Below are 19,974 nucleotides of genomic sequence, written 5' to 3'. Positions count from 1 at the left end.
TGAACAAACTATCTGATTTGGTTGAAGAAGACTTTCTTTGCCTCTAGAAAGTCCAAAATCGACAAACGGGGGCGCGTGTACAAAACCCAATCATGTCAGTCAATTACCCTTTTGAATATGCTTTTTCGTAGAGGTTGTGTGAAGCAAAACATAATAGGTAATTAGGAGACAATAGGCAATTGAGCAGGGTTTTTCTTTCTCAAAGGCCTTCATATGTACCTTGGCAAAATCCTTCAATCAGCAGAGATTATCTTCAAACAAATCGACCAGGGAATAACATCCTTTGATTAAACAGATGGAATTCATGATTTTTTAAAAAAATCATTTTAGCCTGAATTGCCTCCTTTGGCAGTAAATTAATCTGCCAAAGATTGGTAGCTCTCCCACTGCCTGTCTGGCTCCCTCTGACCTTCAGAGAGCTGTTATTCTTGTCCTTTCCATTTCACCTCACTTCCTTTTGGTGGCCACGGAGAAGGAAGAATTCTTCTACGGTTCAAACTAAAGTCCATTTCGTTGAAATCACGGTGAGACCAAACACACCCCTGGGAAGGATGCTTCGCCTGCAAAAACAGCCACCTTGCATCACCTGCATTTCCTGGCCTGGACTGTTGCCTCAACTTTGGTTTTCACAACCAGACACAAATGACAAAGCAGCAAGGAAAACCCTATTAGGTATTGCCACTTCCTGCCAAGTTGCTTGGGATGGCTCGCAGGGGATCATCTGGCACGATCTTCACACAGCTACCCTGCCAGGAGAGTGAGAGTCCAAGGCAGCAGCTTATCAGAGGAAATAGGAGGAACTGCGTGGTCGAAAAGGGATTTGAAACGAGGTCTGGCCAGCTCAGCACAATGGAAAATGCCAGCCCCACCGCCCGCCCCTGTGCCAATGGATTCAGAGGAGGCAAATACGAGAGAGCTGGAATGCTGGAGAAGCGGGGAGAGTCAAATCTCCACTCAGACAGGAGGTTCCTGGGGGGTGAGACTGAACCAACCGTGAACGCACAGCCTGATTTACACATTTGGGGGTGTGAAGAGGGAGAACACACTCCCCCGAGCCCCTGGAGGAACTGAGGATGTAACTGCAAGAAATCAAATAAATCAACAATAAACGGGCAGCGTGCAAAGAGCATGGCCTGGTGGGAGGAGCTCCTGAAGGCAAGGCTGTGCAGAACGTGAGCCTCCAGACTGCGCTGGATCGAGCGGCTTCTCCCTCGACAAGGAACAGCCCTACAAGAGTCGAACCTGCCGCCTTTTCCAGCTTTTTCACCAGGAGCCCTTTCCAGGAGAAATTCGGGCTGCGACTTCCTATCTGCAGAGCAGGTCCTCGATCACTGAACTATTCCTATGGCCCCTCCCTCAGGACACCCCCTCTCTTTTCCTTCCTGGCAGGAAACGCTCTCAGGGCGCTCCTTTGTATTCGCCGCCCGCCCCTGGGCAGCCGGCTCCCAACCAAAGCACGGCTTCCTCTGCTTCGTTCTTTCAGGCTACAGCAGCGACAAATAGAGGACAACAACACAAGTCTTTTGGAAGCCCACGCTTTAGCCCTTGCTGCTTGGGGTCCTCTTGTCCGGCCTTTCTGGAAGGTTTCCAGACTGGGGGAAGTCTGTCCTGTGGAAGAGGCAGACTTACTCAACAGGGACTCTGGAATCTCCACCAAGTCACCTGACTCCCTGGGCAGCATCAGTCCAAAACTACGCAAGAGGACACAGTTGCCAAGAGCTGAGCCAGGGTTTAATGATTAGGGAAAGCACAGAAGTCTATAAATAAACTCAATTAATGTGAAGTCACTTCCACTCCAAGGAAGAATCCAGCTAGTTAAATATAAAGAGTGTCTAAAGACGTTACACATTAAACAAACCTCTAGATTGTATTCTTCTTAGAACGCTAAATTAAGAACTATAATTAGAAGTGTCTGTAATTAAACATCAGTTTATGGGAAAGACAGAAACTTATTACCTTGACCGTGGGTAATAACTTAAAGCATCATATACTGAGTAAAAGGACCGCAGATAATTAAATCCAGCATAATAAAAGCAAGCATTCCTAAAGGACAAAAATAAAACGTACTTCCCAGTTGTTCAAACATCAACCTATTACGTAGATTTGCATATAAAACTGATGCCGTTTTCTGTAAGTTACAAAAATAAACAGCCACTTTCCTTGTTATTTTCCTCTTGTTTTGGGGGGAACCCCCCCACAAACTCAGGAGGTTTACTGAATGACTCAGAATGTGAATCGTTACTCCAAAGCAAGTTGAGCTCTATTCAATGGAACTTACTGCCAAGAAAATTGGTAGAGGATTTAAGGGTCATTCTCCCGAACTAAAGGCATGGAACACTTGACCCAACTTCTGGAAGATGAAGGCTGCCATTACGGGATGTTTGGCAAGTTCGGACAGTCCCTCTTTCATTCATCATTTTGTTTTTATTCCTTAGGACCACAAAGTCAGGTAACATCGACAACACTTGTTTCACTTCCCCTCCAGCATTTTCGTTTGACAGCTGGAATAGCCGGGACTTCTAACTGGGCAAAGAAAATGCCGAGAAAAGTCACCCAGGCTTTTCCGGGTGTGCATTCCTCTTAACGAAGAGCTAAGTGCTAAAACCACACGGATAAACCGGATACACCATTACTCCTGCCAGCCAGGGAGCCATTCCCACATGGAGCAGCCTCGGGAAGCCGCGAAAACCAATCCTAGGTCTTTTTCCTCAAATCCTCCCCAACGTCGGCTCCCCCGCTGGGGGAGGGGGAAATAAAACAGAACCATGGAAGCCCATCTGGGGTCTTGGTGGAAAACTAACAGTGGGATAAACCTCAGGGTGAGCAGAACGCACTTCCTCGCAAAGGGGGAAAAGCTCAGGGGCCTGGGAAAACTGACTTTTAGCAATCTGTGTACATTTCAGTCTTACATCAACATTACTTCACCTGATTATTCACCAGCTGGGTGAGTTACATAATGAGAGTGAAGCAGCAGTTGGGACACCGCGCACTTTCCTGGCACACTTCAGCAGATCCCAAGGCAAGGCAAGGCTACGAGGAGGCCAAGAATGGCAGGAATGGCGGGGGAGGGGCCTGGCAGGCCCCGCTCGCTGCTCTGCCAGGAGCAAAGTGCTAAAAGCTGGAGAGGCAGCTGGCATCAAGGGAATGCAAGCTGCACGGAAAAGAAATAAGGCCCGTATCCGGGACAGCTCCCGGGGTGCTTCCTTCCTCTGCCCTGATCTGCTGAGGTGACCCTTCTCATAAAAACAAAGCAACCCCTAACCCCACCGATACCAAGAAGAGCCTCCGTTCTGTACAAATTATGCAAACTGCTTGAGAGGAAGGGCAGGAGTGGGGAGGACCAGTCATTTGGGAAGAAGAACAAGGACACAGGTGGACCCTCAGAATCCTTCTGTCACTTGCTGCGGCGTCAGGCAACCTTCCCCACAGGCAAAACTCCAAGTGGAGGCCTGCGCGTCCCCAGCCTTTGGGGATAAATTCACACCCTGCAAGCAGACGCCCCTGGCTGTGTTCAGCCACCCCCAGAGCTGATGTAAGGAGCCATTCTTCTGAGCTGAGAGACAGCCGGGACCAAGGCTCAAGCCCACCAGAACATCAAACGCGTCCCGTACCTGGGTGGCTGGGGTGAACGAGGCTTTGGCTTCTCTTTCTCCTTCTCTCGCTCTTTCTCCCGGTCCCGATCTCGGTCCCGGTGTGGCCGATCCTTGTCGTCTCGCTTGATGCGCTCTCTCTCCCTCTCCCACTCTTCTTTCCGTCGCTGGCGCTCCTTGTCCCGCTCCCGTTCCCTTTCGCGTTCCCTCTCTCTCTGCCGCCTCTCGCGCTCCCGCTCCCGCTCTCTCTCCCGCTCCCGTTCGCGCTGCCGGTTTTCCCGCTCCCTCTCTCGTTCCCTTTCCTGGGGAAAGAAAGGAAGAATAAGCCGGGTTACAAACTTTTGACCTGTAGAAAGCTTTTAATCATATCATACCATTGAAACTCTGGTTAGCTCTGCAACACTTAACAACTTCATTCCACTAGGTATTTACTCCCGGGGCCAGCTGTTAAACTACTAAAATTGCAGTTTTTCCTCTCCCTGCTCCGTTCCAATCATGTGCGTGTGCAGAAGCAACACTCACTGTTTCTCAAAATTCCTGGAGCAGTTTGAGACGCACAGGCAAAAACAGCTGGCTAATAGATGGAGAGACTATGGCATTCACCTGCTCTACAGGTTGTCAGGCTGGAGCCACTTCAGAACAAGCACCTGACCCAAGCAAAAGAGGAAATCCAGCCTGGTGCATGCATTTACCTTACTCAGTCTGTAATTGCGGTATGGGTCTGGATCGGTGTACTGTACCCTGAAGTTCTCATACTGTCCTCCCCGCCAGAAGCGTTCTATTTCATAATCATAGTAGGGATCTGAGTATGGATCGAGCCTGCAGAGCAATTAAAAGAACAGAAGCGGTGAAATAAAATTCAATCACATGTTGTTCTTCTCGATTATTGGCAGAAGGATCACATTCAGCAATCGCTGCTTAAAAGCAAGAAATATGTTTCACAGGTGATGCCCTTTTGCAATACAGGTAGTCCTCACTTAACAACCATTCGTTTAATAATGGTTCAACATTATGATGGCCTTGGAAAAAGTGCTTTATGACCTGTACTCGCATTTACGACTGTTGCAAACTCTCGCATCAACTCCACGGTCATGTGATTGTGATTTGCGATCTTTTTACAATAGTTGTTAAGCGAATCATGTGGTCATTAAGTGAATTCCAGCAAAAAACCCCATTGGGGAAGCTGGATTCGCTTAACAATCATGTGACTCGCTTAATGACCGTGATTTGCTTAATGACCATCGTAAAAATGGTCGTAAAATCAGGCCTGGTCACATGGTGACTCGCTTAACGATTGTCCTGCTTAACAACCAATTTTCCAGTCCCTATTGTGGTTGCTAAGCAAGGACTACCTGTAATCATACAAGCACAAAGAGCCATCCCCCAAAAATTCCAGGTTCAGGCAAATCATGTTGCCTTTTCAGCAGCTGCTGCTGCAGCGTCTTGAGACCTATTTTTGAAAAACAATGGATGCTATAAATATAAGATGCTGAGGATGGTGAGGCCATGGTTAAGGGAGGGCTTTAAAAGGTTAGTAGACCATGCTCGACTTATGCTAAGAAGGGTGCAGTTAGATTCTTATATTATTTTACCAATGCTATTAGTACTGACTCCCCTTCTCTGGGAGAAATGAAGCAGAGTTAAGACAAGGACTCTTAACATGTCATTAGTTACTTGATTAGTATACTGATATAAGTTTTTTTAAACATTAAGTATTGCCCTAGCAAATACCTGAAAACAAGACTTTCTGGATTAATCCTGAAATCAGCATTTTTCATGCTGCGCAAGATTAATGATATAGAATGGCAATAATTTTTCCACTAAAGATGCTGATCATGGCTGGCTATTCTAGTTACTGCACTGTGTGATAACAACAACAAAGAGACTTTGACCAGTGGAGGCATTTAGGTACAGCCAGCAAGCGTAGGGTGGCTGTTTGCTCACTCCCTTTCCTTCTGGGACGTCTTCAGAAAATGCACTCCATTGCCTGAACTTCTAGGTGTATTTAATTATTTACAAGTCTTGCTATTCCTGTAAATGTTGCCAAGATGTTGCCAACACAGGGCAACCCCCAAACAGAGAGGTGTGTCAGTAAGAAAGGGCCAGCTGGAAATGAAGTACTCTGCCACAGCTGAGCTAAGAATTCCTAAGAATTTTGAAGAATCGAAATGAAAGTAACATGGCCTGGCCATGAATGCAAAAGCACTTAGAGACAGCTTACCCATAATTAATGTTCTCTTTGATGTCCGTTTCACTGGTATTTTTGAAGAAACCGGTGAAAAAAAACAAAAGTACGAATCAGTCAGCCATAATCACATGTTCACAAGTTAGTCTCAATGCAAACTAAAATAGTTTGAAAAATAAACTCTTAGGGAAGTGAAGTGATACAAACCTGGAAAAATTTCCAATTGACTAAACCAGCTGAGATTGTACTTAGCACTTTTGACACATTTAGCAAGCAAGAGCTACCCCCCCAAAAACGATTTTAATCTCGTAAATATCCTTTAATTTAGTCAAAATCATATTTGAGTAGGAAAAAATCAATAAAATCTGCCTAGAATTTTATAATCTAACATTTGAGAATCCAGCAAAGGCTAAAATGAAGGCCCTGAAAAGTGTTGATATATTAATTTTACCATTTTGAGAGAACACATATATACTACACAAAGACAGTCACCTGAAAAAAGTGAATTCCAACTGTGAATTTGCCCAGTTTGGCTGATACTGTGCCCCAGTTTTAGAAATAGAGAAGTTTCCTTCAGAAAAAGATAGCAATGAAACATCATTCACCCTAGGAAGTTTCCTATATGAATCACTTGGGGAGAGCATCAATAATATTTCAAGAAATTTAAAGCCATGTTTTAGAATAAAAGCCTCTTCATAGCAATGTTCAGAAGTAAGAAAAAAAATGTGCCTATTACTGAGGACCCTACCCTTACAAAGCTGTTTTGTCAACCTGTCTGGGTCTTGAATTAACGATGAAAGATCTAAAAAAAAAAAAAGGTGTACCTTTGCAGAATTCATTTACTGTTTCTGGCCACAAGAAGGAGCAGGGAGAATGCCACTCCTGATGCCAACTTCTGCATTTACATGTAGTGCAACTGAGAATGTGAAGAAGAGGCCACTGTTCCATCATACTGAGCGTTAAAAGAGTTTCCTCAGCTTTATCCTCCCGGGGCCTCCTTAGCGAGGGCATTGTGAAGGAGGCTGAAGCCACCTGGAGTGGCTCAGGAAGGCCAGGATGAGCCCCTGAGTCAAGCAGGATCTGCGATCTGTTCACACCAATCCACTCAGAGCTGCCAGGGACACCTGTCTGATGGACTTCTTGAATGGAGGGGTGTATCTTAAACGCAGCCATCGTCCTGAAAAGCGCTCCAAGCACTACCAGTGGCGGCCAGAGGAAAACCTGCATCTGGGAAGCAGGCAGGCCTGGAGGCAACGTTCAGCAAGACGGAAAACCAAACAGTTGGCGAAATGCGGCTACTCTGCTTCACATGCGCAGTGCTGCGGTTGGGAACTGCCAAGTGGAAGACAAAAGCACCCGGCTGTGTTCACACAAACAGCAGCAGCCAAAGACAGGATGGGACCATGGTGGCGGGGGCCTGGTAGCTGGTAAGCCGACACTGCCCTCTGGTGGATGGCAGCGGGACTGGAGGGGAAGACGCGAGAAAGAGGAAGCGTTTCTCCCATGCCAGTCCGCTCCGTCTTGGGCAGCGGGACACGGGGAGGATCCCAGCAGGGCCTTACCTTGAATCCCGCACATCCCGAGTGATGCGATAGTTCCAGTCCCGTAAAAATTCATTCTCTTTGTCGAATTCACGCTCGTCTTCCCCAATGGTCACCGTAAACCGTTTTTCTTCAAAATCGGGTTCTTGTTCTTTCCTCATGGTAGCCTTTTTCAGCACCTGGTGGGGGCGAGGGCAGGAGCATTAGTCTCCCAAAGGGACGATGAGACGGACACAGCAGCAGCCCTCCCCGGCCTGACACCCCTGGAAGCCTTGGGGCAGCAGCTCCAGAATTTCTGAGTGGCTCACGCGGACTACCACATCTGGAAGCCACTGGCTGCTTTGTGTTTTAGAACACAGGGAATTTTCAGATCATGACGCTGAGCACCTAGGACAAGGGCCCTTTTTTAAAACCACAAGGGCTGAATCCTGGTACTTTATGTTAGGTGTGTACAATGCACCTTGGAATAAACATGCTATTTTAAAGAGGTGATTTATACAGCCCACTTTTATTCTGGTGGAAGAGCAGCCGCTAGCGCCAAGCCCAAATGTTCTGGGCCTGCAACTATTTCTTCCCGAGCTTAGGGCGCTACAGTATTTATTTCCAAAGATTCTTTTAAACTCAAACAAGATTTTGGGGGACAAAAAGCAACTGCAGATTGTGTATTTTCAAAAGGAAACTAGCTGGGTGCCCTCGTCCAGATTCAGAAAGCCCTTGTGCTTGCTTTTTTTCCCGTCCCAAACACAGAATGGGCCAGTATGTAGCTACTTTCCATTCCTGTCAATTTTATTTGGATATTGAAAGGTTCATCAACTGACCCCTGTGGATTCACTGATCCAAGCTCAACCACTCCAGTTCATGATGGACTTTCACATGCACCATGTATCAGCCAGGGGACCCCACGATGACTGGAGCAGAGGTCGCATTAGCAAACGCATTTTTTGCTATTTTATCTTTGGAAGAGCAGCATCCTCAGATCTTGCAGAACACACACCGTTTGTCAGGCAGGTAAATATTTAAATATCCATTCCCAGGATATTTAAATGATGGAGAGCCGCATGTGGCTCGGAACAAAAGGCTCCACCGCAATTATGGCGCAGCACCTGCTTTGCACCCAAGGACTGAGCTGTGTTCACAATCAAGGAGGGGAGGCTCTCCGGCAGAGAAGCTGGAGGAGAACTGTCAGTCAAAACAGACCCTCTTCTGTGGGGTGTGTTTTCTCACAGGCTCAGCATACGAGGAGGAGAGAGACAAGACACCAGGTATGGTGCTTCCCCATTTTACCTGAATGGGGAAAATGGCAAATTGCCATGCTTCGTGATCAGTATGGTAGGTGAGAGAAGGAAGGAAGAGGGAAGAAGTCGAGGTGCGTGCCTACCGCTGCTGAACTTTCTGATCCAAGGCTTCAAACAACCTTTCCCACCTGAAGCTTTCCAGATATGCTGGGCTTCAACATCCATAACCTCAGCCAGAGCGTTTCTGGCCATGTAGTCCAAGGATGTGAAAGGAGGCAGTTCAATAGTTCCATAGAGCATCAAGTAGGCAAGGGTATCCTTGGAGGACAGTTTGAAGAACTATGTACAGGTAGTCCTTGGGTTATGATGGCAGTTGGGACCAGGATTGCTGTTGCTAAGCAATGTGGTCATAAAACGTGACGTGACTACATCGCTTAGCGACAATAATCCTGGCAGTCCTGGTTGCCGTCGTAGACCCAAGTCATGCAGGTTGTTAAGCGGGAAGCAGCGGGAGTCCTAGGCAAGGAGCGCAGGGGTGCTGTGGGAGGTGGGGGAGGGCTTGGGAGTTGGGGAGGGCTCTGGTACACATCGCGCACAAGTACAGGAAGGCCAGAGAGGGGGATGGTGCGGCTTGTGACCTTCCCTGCCAGCTTTGCTTGTGGCAAGCTGGCAGGAAAGATCGCAAATGGTGATCATGTGACCGTGGGATGCTGCAATCGTCGTAAATGTGAGCTGGTTGCCAAGTGTCTGAATAGCGATCATGTGACTGTGGAGGTGCTGCGACGGCCGGAACTTTGAGGACCGAAGTGCCACTCATTCAGTGCCATCTCAACTTCAAAGAATTACTGAATGAGAGGTCAGTAAGCTAGGACTACCTGTAGAACAACTTCTTGGCCCTTTTCCCTGTTCTACACTGGGAGCAAGAAGAGTCAGTTTACCTCCTTAGCATGACGGAGGCCCCGTTCCCAGGCACTTTCTGTGGGAGGGTCAGGAGGTGGGGGTGGGAAGATTTCATCAACACCAGGCCCTCCCTGTTAGGAAAGAGAAGAGAGAGATTTCAAATGAAATTATGCTCATTTTCACAAAGCCCACTTTCACTCCAGAAAAGTAGGTGTCAGCTACTTGGTGATTAGCCCATCCGCTCTACTCTGGTAACATTGGACATTTAGCAACAAAGGCTAATAGGAGCAAAATTTGTATTTACACATCTCTACCAGGCAATCAAATTTCCTATCAAGGAGTGCTGAATCTCAAAGCCTCTCAAAGTGAAGATACCACCTTGCTATGGTAAAGCATCAAACGCAAATAGGTGCCAAGGGGCATGGAGTTAGCTGCCATTAGCTTATGGATGTGGACAAGTTTTTCATGTCCCATGTCTTCTAATGTGACTATTTTTATACTCATTCTTAGCCCAGGAGAGAAACTATTCAAACACTGAAGTACCAGGATTGAGAATGGCTTCTGTCTGCTCCAATCAGGGCTGTTTGTACAAGGCTTTGGGTATCACTGCTCTTCTAATATTAGAGCTACGATGTTCTAAAACAAGAACCCACATGTCACAGATGCATGCCACAGCTTATTATATGGCTCTGCCATCTCCTCCTCCTCTAGGTCCTGTGCTCATGTGACAGCCATTCAAGACAAGGAAAGGTACATTTAACATCCATCCAGTGGTTCCTGTTTTCCCCAGGTTCTCATGCCACAGGACTGGGTCACCCACTCAGCATCCCCAAACAAGTCATGGATATAAACACTGATATTATACTGTACCCAAGGGTTGGCTGGCATCAGAGGGTGAGGTCCAGGACCAATAGGTGGGGCACCATTAGGAGAGAAAGGATCTGGCTTGGTAATCAGAGAGTAGTTTCCTTTGTCATTCACACCAGGATGAATAAATCGGCAGTTCATGCCCCAAGTACAGTGTCCTATGGAGAAATGAGCAGAAGTGTAAAAGAAAAAAAAGCTCCAGATAAAACCAGGTTCACTTAAACTATAGAACAGAGGACACCAGACTGAGAAAGTCTGTCCACACAAGCTTGCCTTGTCCTATTCCTCAACCACTGAGTTATGTGAAGGAGATTCTTCTAGAACACCGTTTGACTTCTTTGAAGAAATTATATCCCACACTTCAAATGTTTTCCTGGCATTGCTTCCACAATGAGTAAAACAACAGGAAAAAGACTACATATAATAAAACATATTCAAAAATTGAAACCACAGCACAAAATCAGCATGAGAACCCACACCAGAGATTAAAAAAAAAAAAAAATGGCTGCCACCCGAACTTCAGCAATGGCTGCTGAGGGGAGGCAACTGGGTTAAATTCATGTTGATCAAAACAGCTGTATAATGCTGATAGCTAAACTAAGTTTCCATATGCTGAGACAGTGTTCCTCCAAGTATCAGAGAACCCTGGATCAAATACTGGATGGGGGCAATTGCCTTTACCCTCCACTTTTGGGCTTCTCTAAAACATCTGAACACTGAGAGACGTTTTGGTGTAAGGTGACTGCTGACAGACAGAAACCATCTAAATAATGGAACAGAAATGATGCCACAAGACTCTGGAGGGTGGCTGTCCACAGAGTTGCTCAGGAGGAAGGGATGCGATTGGCTTTAATCTGTACCTTTCACAAAAAAACGGCAGGTCAGTCGTGGCCTCACTTTTCTGTCACTGGGATCTTTCACCTCTCCCTCCTCCAGATCATCATCCTGAAAGACACACAGAGACAGGAACTTCAAAGGCAGAAGCTGCAATGACAGAAAGCCTTCAGCCGTGAGAACTGGAGCAAGCCAAGAGGCAAGAAGATGAGACACAAGGGAAGGAAGACCAATTCCCATAGTCCACGTGCTCCTCAACATATGAATGGTAGCTCACACTCACACCAGATCTCCCTAACTACTTCTTCTGTCGCTCCTTGCTAGCATTCCCTTCTAACCCTCTAGGCTCAGGAGATGCCTCTGGGATTGGTCAAGCAGAAAGTGCAGATGGCATTCTGGTTTCAATGCCAATTCTTTCTTCCTGTCTGTCCCCTGCCACTGAGGAATATGCCTTTCTTGCTCTCATTGTTGAAGGATTAACTGCAATAACATGAGCGCCATCTACCCTCTGAAAGACTCAGGAGACGACTTTTTAATTAATCTTCAAAAAGGTAAAGCAGATCTTGCCTGGTTCTGCAACCTGAGGTAGGATAAGCAAACATGGAACTGAATGCCAACTGCTTCCCCCTCCCCACCCGCATCCTCAATGTCTCTCGTTGGTGCAGAACAAAAGCTCTATATTCTGGATTTCCACTACTGATGGATCCAGAGTATGCCAGGTATGCAGAAGAGGCCACATTCTATTAAGTTCAAATGCAACCAGGTTGCAAATGATTTCAAGGAGAGGATGCAAAGTCACTTCATGAATAACTGCCTGGTTTTCCTCTTTCCTTTCTACCTACCTTTTGGGAAGTGTCACTGAATCTCAGAATTATACCTGCTCTCTTGCTTTCCTTACACAACAATGGAAAACTACCCTCCAGCAAAACATGCTGAGAAAGAAAACTGAAAGTTCTTCACAACATCCTTCCAAATTAATATTGGAGGCCTCAGATAATAAGATGGTGGTATCATTTCTTCAGAATCTGTGCCTTTGCCGATCCAAGGATTTAGCTCAGTATCTTTCCTTCCTCTGTCCTGCAACAACCATAGATGTCAATGAAAGCCATGCTTTCCTTAAGCAACTTCAGAGGGGATCACATTGCGAGAGGAAACCTTTTTGACTTCTGAACAGTAATGCTGACATTGGGCATACACCCCAAAGGATGGTTCCCACTAAGGCCTAAGGAGTCTTTTTAGCATCTAGCTTAGGAGTTAACCATCGGCCGGCAGGAAAACCTGCGGTTCCGAGCTTTCCTGCTGTTTCATCTCAGCTGCAGTTGGCTTCCTTGTCACTTACTACTTCAAGTATTCATCACAACAGGTCTCTGTCTCCTCTCCTGGGAGGAACACAATTGCTGCTTTGCAGCCTCAGATGTTACCTGCTGTCTACAGGGCTTTTAGGACCAACTCCTTTCCATTCCAGAACAAGGTCCCTTGCCAAGCTGGATGTCTATGAAATGACAGAGCAGTTCCACTGTCATCAGGGGCTGAGCTCGGCCAACAAAGTGATAGGAAACTGGTTTCTTGCGTTCGCAAAAAAACAGCATGGCTTCGAGGCTCAGATTCAGCAACTGCTCTTAGGACTTTGAATGTAAACTTTGCTAAATGCTGAAGAATCAGCACAGCTTCCCAATTCTTGGCAATGGTCATACTGTGGAATGTTTGGCAATTGAAACCTATGCATTGGGAGGGTGCCCAGGTTGGGAGAATTAATCCCACTTCCCACCTTTTGGTCTGCTTGTTCCTAAACTTATAAGGTTTATAGCAACTAAAAGGCTTTTCTGAGAAATAAGGCCAACACTCTAGGCCTACGCAACAGCTTTCCTACAACCCAAAGTGATCAATGTCTTTTTGCACAGAAGCAATGCAAGTCTGCCATTATTACACTGCTGTTTCTTCTGAGCAGTTAAAACATTCATGCCTTTGCTGAAGTCAGAAAATGGCTAGATTAGAGTGACCTGGCTGACAATTCTTATTCATTTCTATTTATTAGTAAGGTCACTTTTCTTTAATCTGCAAAACCGGCCCTGTTTCCCAACGTCAGTTCAAAAGCACCCCAGGGATTTATTTAGTACACGCCCTAAGACTTCAGTACTGTACCTGAAACAAGCAGAGAACACAACCAACATTTTCTATAGGACTGTGTGAACTTTCTGCAAACATGCAACTCTAGCAAGAAGGAGAGAAAAATAACTGGGAAAGAGGCAGCAGAGATGCCTGGCACTCTCAGAAATTCATCTGGGAGCTGCTTAGGGGACAGCCTGATACTGTATTTATCAGAGCATACCTGACTGAAAAGGTCAAGCACTGGCTTAAAAAATTCTTTGGAAGAGCTACACTAGTTGGGTCATTCCCTCTCTATGACCAGGTAGCTCTGAGGCAATTCATAATACAGACATAAAGAGTTTATGGCAACTGATAGAAGCTTGGTGAATTTTCTGATGTACACATAACCAATCTTCCTTGCACAACTATCAGATACAAGCAACTTCAGCAATATCTCCTGCAGGTTAAAGACTCAATCAGGGAAGACCCAGATGTAAACCTAGATACTTTAAAAGCCAACCACTGAGTGTTAGCAGGGGAAGTTTTACTATCCTGAATTATGTCACTGATCCATCTGGTATACAAGCATCTCCTTCTATAGAAAGCAACTCTCTAAGATTTCAGGCTAAGAGAGGTCTTTCTTTTAAAAGGGCACTTGAGTCTTCTTTCTACAAAGCACTTGCTCTATCTCTTTCAGCTGCAGCTGGTTCCTTAACATTTCCTAAACATAATTATGAAATAGAATAAAGTGTCCTACTTTCACTGATAAATAGCTTGGACGGGGCATCCATAAAGCTTTCATCAGGGAGCCAGTGGCCCCGTTCACACGTAACAATGTAATCTGCACACCTTTGGCTCAACTTAACATGTGAATCCACAGAGGAGAAGAATTGATGGAAACAAGGTGTCAAGGAACAGAGAAAAGCTACTGACAAAGAGTGCAGAGGGGGAAAAAAATACAGCAGCTAAGAGACTGAACCACCAATCCAGAAGCCCTCAGTCCAACTCTCACCCTCGGTTACTTTCCCTCAGCCTCAATCTTCTCTTCTACAATGTGGGGAGCCTACCTTAACTTATTTGCATAGAACTGGCATAAGAAACAGAAGGTGAAATGCTATTTATGTGTGTGTACACACACACATTCAGAGCACCGTTTCTCAACCTTGGCAACTTTAAAATGCATCAATTTCAATTCAATTTCAACATGCTGAATTCTGGGAGTTGAGGTTCTCCCATCTTAAAGTTGACAAAGCTGAGAAACACTGATTTAGAGGGACTTGCACAACAGCCCACTTCACAGGACTTCATTTTCCAACTGCCACTTAAGTTTGGCAAATTCTGCGAAAATGACATGGGAACGGAGTGAGACATAAGACAGGTGAGAAAACTGCTTGGCAGATTCTACAAAACAGCTCATCAGCTCTGAGCTCAGTTGCAGCACCCCTCCCTTTGTGTTGTGCTTTTGGAATAAGCTGGTTTAATCCACATCTAGATTCCTCTTGAGAAAACAGCTCTTTCTTGGCCTTTCTGTATTCCAAAGCACTGTAGGGGCCTGCTTTCTTCCAGGGACACTGTGGGGGGGAGGGGGGGAGGAGCCTGAGATTGCAGAAAGGAGCTGAACTTACATCAATCTCGCCATCATCAATTTCTCCATCTTCTTCCTTCTTCTTCTCCTTGGGAGGCTCCTGCCCATCCTTCTCATTGTTGCTTTTGGGGGCAGGCTTTTTCTCATCCCCTGGAGGTTCTTCTCCCTTTTCTTCCTCCTCCTCTTCCTCCTCCTCTCCCACAGCCTTGTCAGCCTCATCATCTGCAGGAACAGTGCTAGGCTCCTCAGGAACCTCCTCGTCATAGTCCAGTTCATGCTCATCCAGTTCCCGAATGACTGAGGAGGCTTCATCACCCAGGTCGTTTGCCCCATCTTCCTCTTCCTCAACATGCAGGGAGGACTTAAGCGGTTGGCTTTGATCATTACGATCAGAGTCCTGAGACTTGGTTTCACTTAAGCGCTCCTCTTCCTCTGAGGGAATGCCTTCCTCCTCCCCATGGCTCAATGTTCTGGTTATACCTTCTGCACCTTCCCCCAAACAGGTGCCCCGTCCTTCCTCCCCATCCTGCTCCGAACCACTCTCTTTCAGGATTTCATCATCAGAGGGCTGGTGGTCATCCTCCTCTTCGTCTTTCTCGCTGGGAGAGCGGGGGTTTTGCTCAAGTGTTTCGGAAACATCCATCAGGACCCACTAGTCTGTAACAGAGAAAAGACTCAGATAAAAAAAAAAAAAAAACAGGACAAAAGTCAATTCATAGCTGCTTAACTACAGATTGTTAAGCTGCCTTGCCAACATTTTTAGCTTGCAAGTGCAGATACTCTAAGACTGGCTTCATACAGCAGTGCAGCTCTAATGTGGGTTTCTTTGGTTCTGGCTTAGCACTATGTATTAACTCTGTAGCTTATTCAATGAACTATGGCTCAGCATAACGTTTGAATCCAGCCTAAATGTAACATGTCAGAGAGACTGGGCATATCTGTCTGCAAGTATGACGTCTGCAGCCTTCAAACTACAATTTGTTGTGCTCTTGACTTCACTGATAGTCTCTGCAGTAGACGTTTATCGCAGAGAAAAACATGATATAAGCCATTTGCTGGTCCTGGGGAACATTAGGCATAAAATGTTAACTTAGAACACCCCCAAATCAATCTGTTCCTTTCCCTCTTTTCCCATACTTCTCCTTTATTTACCTCTGCCCTGTCCACTTGAACATGAGAAAGTCATTTTATGCCCCCAGTCCATACAGAAAAGCAACTGAATATGCAGACATTTACTTAATTCACAGTTTATTCAAAATACAGAATGTGTGAAATCATAGCACATGATATACACAAATTGCACTTCTGTTCTGTGAACTCTGGACAAATGTCAACACCTATAGAGAAAAACTTTTCCAAGAACTCTATTATCTCAACTCATGGTGCTTCTGTCTAAAGTTTTGCTAAACTCAGTAAGTTCAAGCAAAAAGATTGAACAGATTCATAAAGTAGCAGTCACAAGCCCAGCTACACAGTCAGGAGAAAAATGCACACATTTAGAGACATACAGAACCATAAACTGAATGTAGGTGATGGGACTTTCCAGCTTGGAGTCTTCAGGTAAGCAAATACATCTAGTGAGAGCTAGCTGGGGTGAGAACAGAAAATAAAGGGGGGGGGAGGGAGGAAACTGCGCTTCCAGTTCTATCATTACCACATTTTTTTTCCTGGCAAAACACATCCAAAAGCAGCCTAATTGAGAACAAGCACATTATTTTAGGCTACACAGAACTTGAAACATGGGCATCCTGCAACCAAATCTCACCATATTCTCTATACTTCCACCTTTCTCTCTCTTTCTAAAGCTCATAATGTATTGATTTCATCTCAAACATTGGGCAGAAATAGTTAGGAATAGAGAGAAATTATAGAGCCCAACTGAAGCTGGCCCATTAAATATCTGCATGTCTTTGAACTTGAAATTCCAGCATACCTAGCTTTTTTCTGCCCTTCCAAACCATTTCTCTTAACTTTTCACGAACATACTTAGCATTAAAGAAAGAAAGCAGAGCCATAAAGTCAATGGCAAATAGGAATACAATTTTTGAGAGCCCTTGGGAGGGAGATAGGTAGAAGTGGCTTCGCCTTCCCAACCTGGCTAAGCACTCTATCATGCATGCTACAGGGAATGGAACCCACAGGCGACGACACACAGTGAACACCAACAATCCAGCTGAAAGCAAATTCCTGTCATGTGCTGGGAACAATTACATTCCATATTCTGGAATATGAATTCTCTACCGCTCTACAGGATTGGAATCTGAATTAGCGTATTTGGATATGTACACTTCCATTTTCAATTTACTTCTCTCTTTATCCCTTCTTCTCTATTTAGACAGTGAACATGAAACTTGTTTGTCTAGTGATGTGCTACCTTACAAGAGATTTTTGAAAAATGTTATTTTTAACTCTGAAATTGCTCAGTCTCACTGTTGTCTTAAATTCAGTGAAACATAGAAGAAACCCTTCTATTTCATTTAATTGTATTTCACCCTGTACACTTCCTTGAGAAAGTCAAAACTTCCCTCTGTGCTGCTTGGCATTTTCTAAGCATCAACTGTCACTGGTGAAATCTCCAGAGCCAGTAGATCCAGCTGTGGCTTGCATATTAGCCTCCAAAGTAGCCTTCTTTTTTGGGGGGGCATCAAAAGCAAGTAAGTTCCATTCACAAAGTATGATGAGGGAAAAACTGCCAAACAGTATTTGAAATACTTTGTACTCATGAAAAATTCTGGAGGACATAATGATTTGCATATGATTTTGCAACTTCAAGTTCGCCTAAGAACAATATTGTTCTATCATAGCTTTTAGAAGTTTTCTTATCTAAACTTGTACTGTTTTAAGTTGAAACTTTAAAGCCTTTAACCCTGGAACACAGACACAGCATAACATACACATATAGACATGGTCTTAGGATGGAGAAAAAAACAGGATTTAATTTTTGAGACAGACTTGAATTTCCGGACCCTGGATGTGCATAGTTCATTCAAACAACAAATAAGGTAGTAAAAGTTGAAAGAGTGCACCTAATCATCCCATATTTAAATGTTGGCCTACGAAGATAAAACAGTATGGATGAGATTCTCAAAGATGAGCTCTTTTGTAGCACCTAAAGGCCAAAGTAAAAGTCAAAAACATTCATTACCAATAGTTTTGACGAGTTTTTCATTTAACAGAAATTGTCCCATTCTGAGTGCAGATGAGGCCGTCTGCCTATAAATGAGCCCATCCAAAATTAAAGGCTGGTATCAACAGGGAGACAGAGGCCCTCCTGCTGCAGCCGTGTTAAGAGGGCGCCCCCGTCACCCCCTGTCGACACAACCACCCACCCTGCTAGCAGCGGGCGATGGGAATGTAATCCAGAGCCCACGGGAAGAGGCCACGCGTTCCCGTTCAGCAGCAGCACCAGCAGCACCAACCCCCCTTCCAGATGGGTCACAGTACGAATCTCCCCCCTCGGCTAGCGAGGATGCTCCCCGCTGGCTAAGGGTGATGGGAGCGCGCAGGCCAAGACCGCAGCCTCCGCTGGGGCAAAGGTTGGCCCTGGGCGGCACCCAGCCCTCCCCGCCCTCCCCTCCGGAGGGGTCAGATCCAGCCCCAGGCCCGCCCGGCCTCGCGGGCTGCGAAGGATGGGAGCTGTGGTCCGGCGCCTGCGGAGGCGGCAGTCCCCTTGCCCGCGAGTGCCCCCGAGGTCATCACCTCCGCGCCCCGGAAGGACGCCCTGACGGCGCCGGGGCGCGGAGGTCGCAGCCCATTCGCTCGCCCAGGGCCGAGGCACCAGGCCGGGCCTCCCCGGAGCACCAGCGAAGCGACAGCGAGCGACGCCCCCGGCGCCTTCCCCGAGGGCTCGACGCCGGCCCCGGCAGCCCCCGGCCCCGCGGCCCGTCAGCGGGGCCCGCCGCTCCTCACCTGGCCGAACGGGAAGGGGTCGGGGGAGGGAGCGGGGAAAGCGGCTCCGGGAAGCGGCGGGGCGCGAGACAAGGCCTCTACTGGCGGCAGAGCAGGGCGGCCATGGCGTGACGTCATGGACGCGCGACGCCGCCAGCGGCGACGGCGGCCCACCTACTCAGTACGCCTGCGCCGCCCGGCCAGCGCGAGGCCAACGAGGAGTGGGAGGAAGTAGGCGGGGCAGAGCAGGGCGGGGCTACCCCGGGGAAAGTGACAGTTAGGAGCTTGGTTAGCCAATCGGGAGGCGGAAGCGGGGAGAGATCGTGCGCCTGCGCACTCCGGGCTCGCTTCCCGGCTGCCGGAGGGGCCAGGCGAGTCCGCCCCTTGCCGGTTGGGAGGGATGGGCTTTGTAGTGCGACGGGTGTGGGAGGGATGGGCTTTGTAGTGCGACGGGTGTGGGAGGGACGGGCTTTGTAGTGCGACGGGTGTGGAGGGACGGGCTTTGTAGTGCGACGGGTGTGGAGGGACGGGCTTTGTAGTGCGACGGGTGTGGCGGCGCGCGCCGGAGGGGGGCGACCAAGTCGGCCGAGCATGTGCAGAGCGCGCTTGGCCTTCCCGCGGCGTGGGGCGGCCGGGAGTGGGGGCCTCGGTGCCCCGCCCCGCCGCCCTCGGCAGCCCCCTCCGGCCGGCGGGCGACGACGCCCATCCTCCGCAGCCGGGCCGGCCGCGCCGGCGCCTCCCCTCCCCTCCCCTCCCCTCGCTCTGCCCTCCTGCGCCGTGCGGGCTTCACCGCGTGGTCCCCCGTCCTCCGCCGTCCTTCGGCGGGGCGCGGGCGGAAGGAAGCCGGGCTGGCCGGAGAGTCCCTCCGCCGCCCTCAAGAGGCCCTGGACGGGCGCGTGCTTCCGGCAGCGCGGCTGGCGCTCCCGGCGCTGCTCTGCCCGCGGAGGACGGGGCCCGGCCGGGCAGCGGGCGGCGGAAGCGATCGCGCGGAGAGCCCCGCGAGGGGGAGAGGAGGCCGGCGGGGGAGGCGCGCCCGCGCCCGGCCGGCCGTTCCTGGCCTGTCGCCCGGGGCGCCGGGGAAACTCCCGGAAGAAGGGCGGCCACGCCCCGCGCCCCTGGACGTGCCGCTTAGTTAAGGGGACACCCGTCGCAGCGTCCGAGCTCCCGACGGCGCCGTGGGATAAAATCGCGCACCTCAGTAAGCCTCGGAGGCACGGCCGGAGCGGTGCCCGGTCCGGGCAGGGGCGGATAAAACGAGGCC

At 48.0% G+C, this 19,974-nt stretch overlaps 1 protein-coding gene across 2 annotated transcripts in view; it reads right to left on the bottom strand.

Annotated features, from left to right (window-relative positions):
• The window catches only part of ZC3H18 (zinc finger CCCH-type containing 18), a 39,416-nt gene extending 20,538 nt beyond the window's left edge, over positions 1-18,878 (bottom strand). For both annotated transcript variants that reach the window (XM_088136214.1, XM_088136215.1), the window contains exons 1-9: positions 18,735-18,878; positions 14,866-15,482; positions 11,179-11,263; positions 10,322-10,476; positions 9,490-9,582; positions 7,338-7,495; positions 5,812-5,844; positions 4,283-4,409; positions 3,612-3,892 (exon numbers count right to left, since the gene is read on the bottom strand). In XM_088136214.1, coding sequence (XP_087992340.1) covers positions 3,612-3,892; positions 4,283-4,409; positions 5,812-5,844; positions 7,338-7,495; positions 9,490-9,582; positions 10,322-10,476; positions 11,179-11,263; positions 14,866-15,468 — 1,535 coding nt within the window. In that variant the 5' untranslated portion in view covers positions 15,469-15,482; positions 18,735-18,878. The remainder of the gene's footprint in view (positions 1-3,611; positions 3,893-4,282; positions 4,410-5,811; positions 5,845-7,337; positions 7,496-9,489; positions 9,583-10,321; positions 10,477-11,178; positions 11,264-14,865; positions 15,483-18,734) is intronic.
• Between the last annotated feature and the right edge of the window lie 1,096 nt (positions 18,879-19,974).

Source organism: Python bivittatus, unplaced genomic scaffold (genome assembly GCF_059951505.1).
Source record: "Python bivittatus isolate LINGU-HERP-01145 unplaced genomic scaffold, Pbiv_v1 ctg000190_np1212, whole genome shotgun sequence".
Classification (NCBI taxonomy): domain Eukaryota; kingdom Metazoa; phylum Chordata; class Lepidosauria; order Squamata; family Pythonidae; genus Python; species Python bivittatus.
Note: the sequence above shows the minus strand (reverse complement) of the source record. Positions and strands in the feature narration are given on the sequence as shown.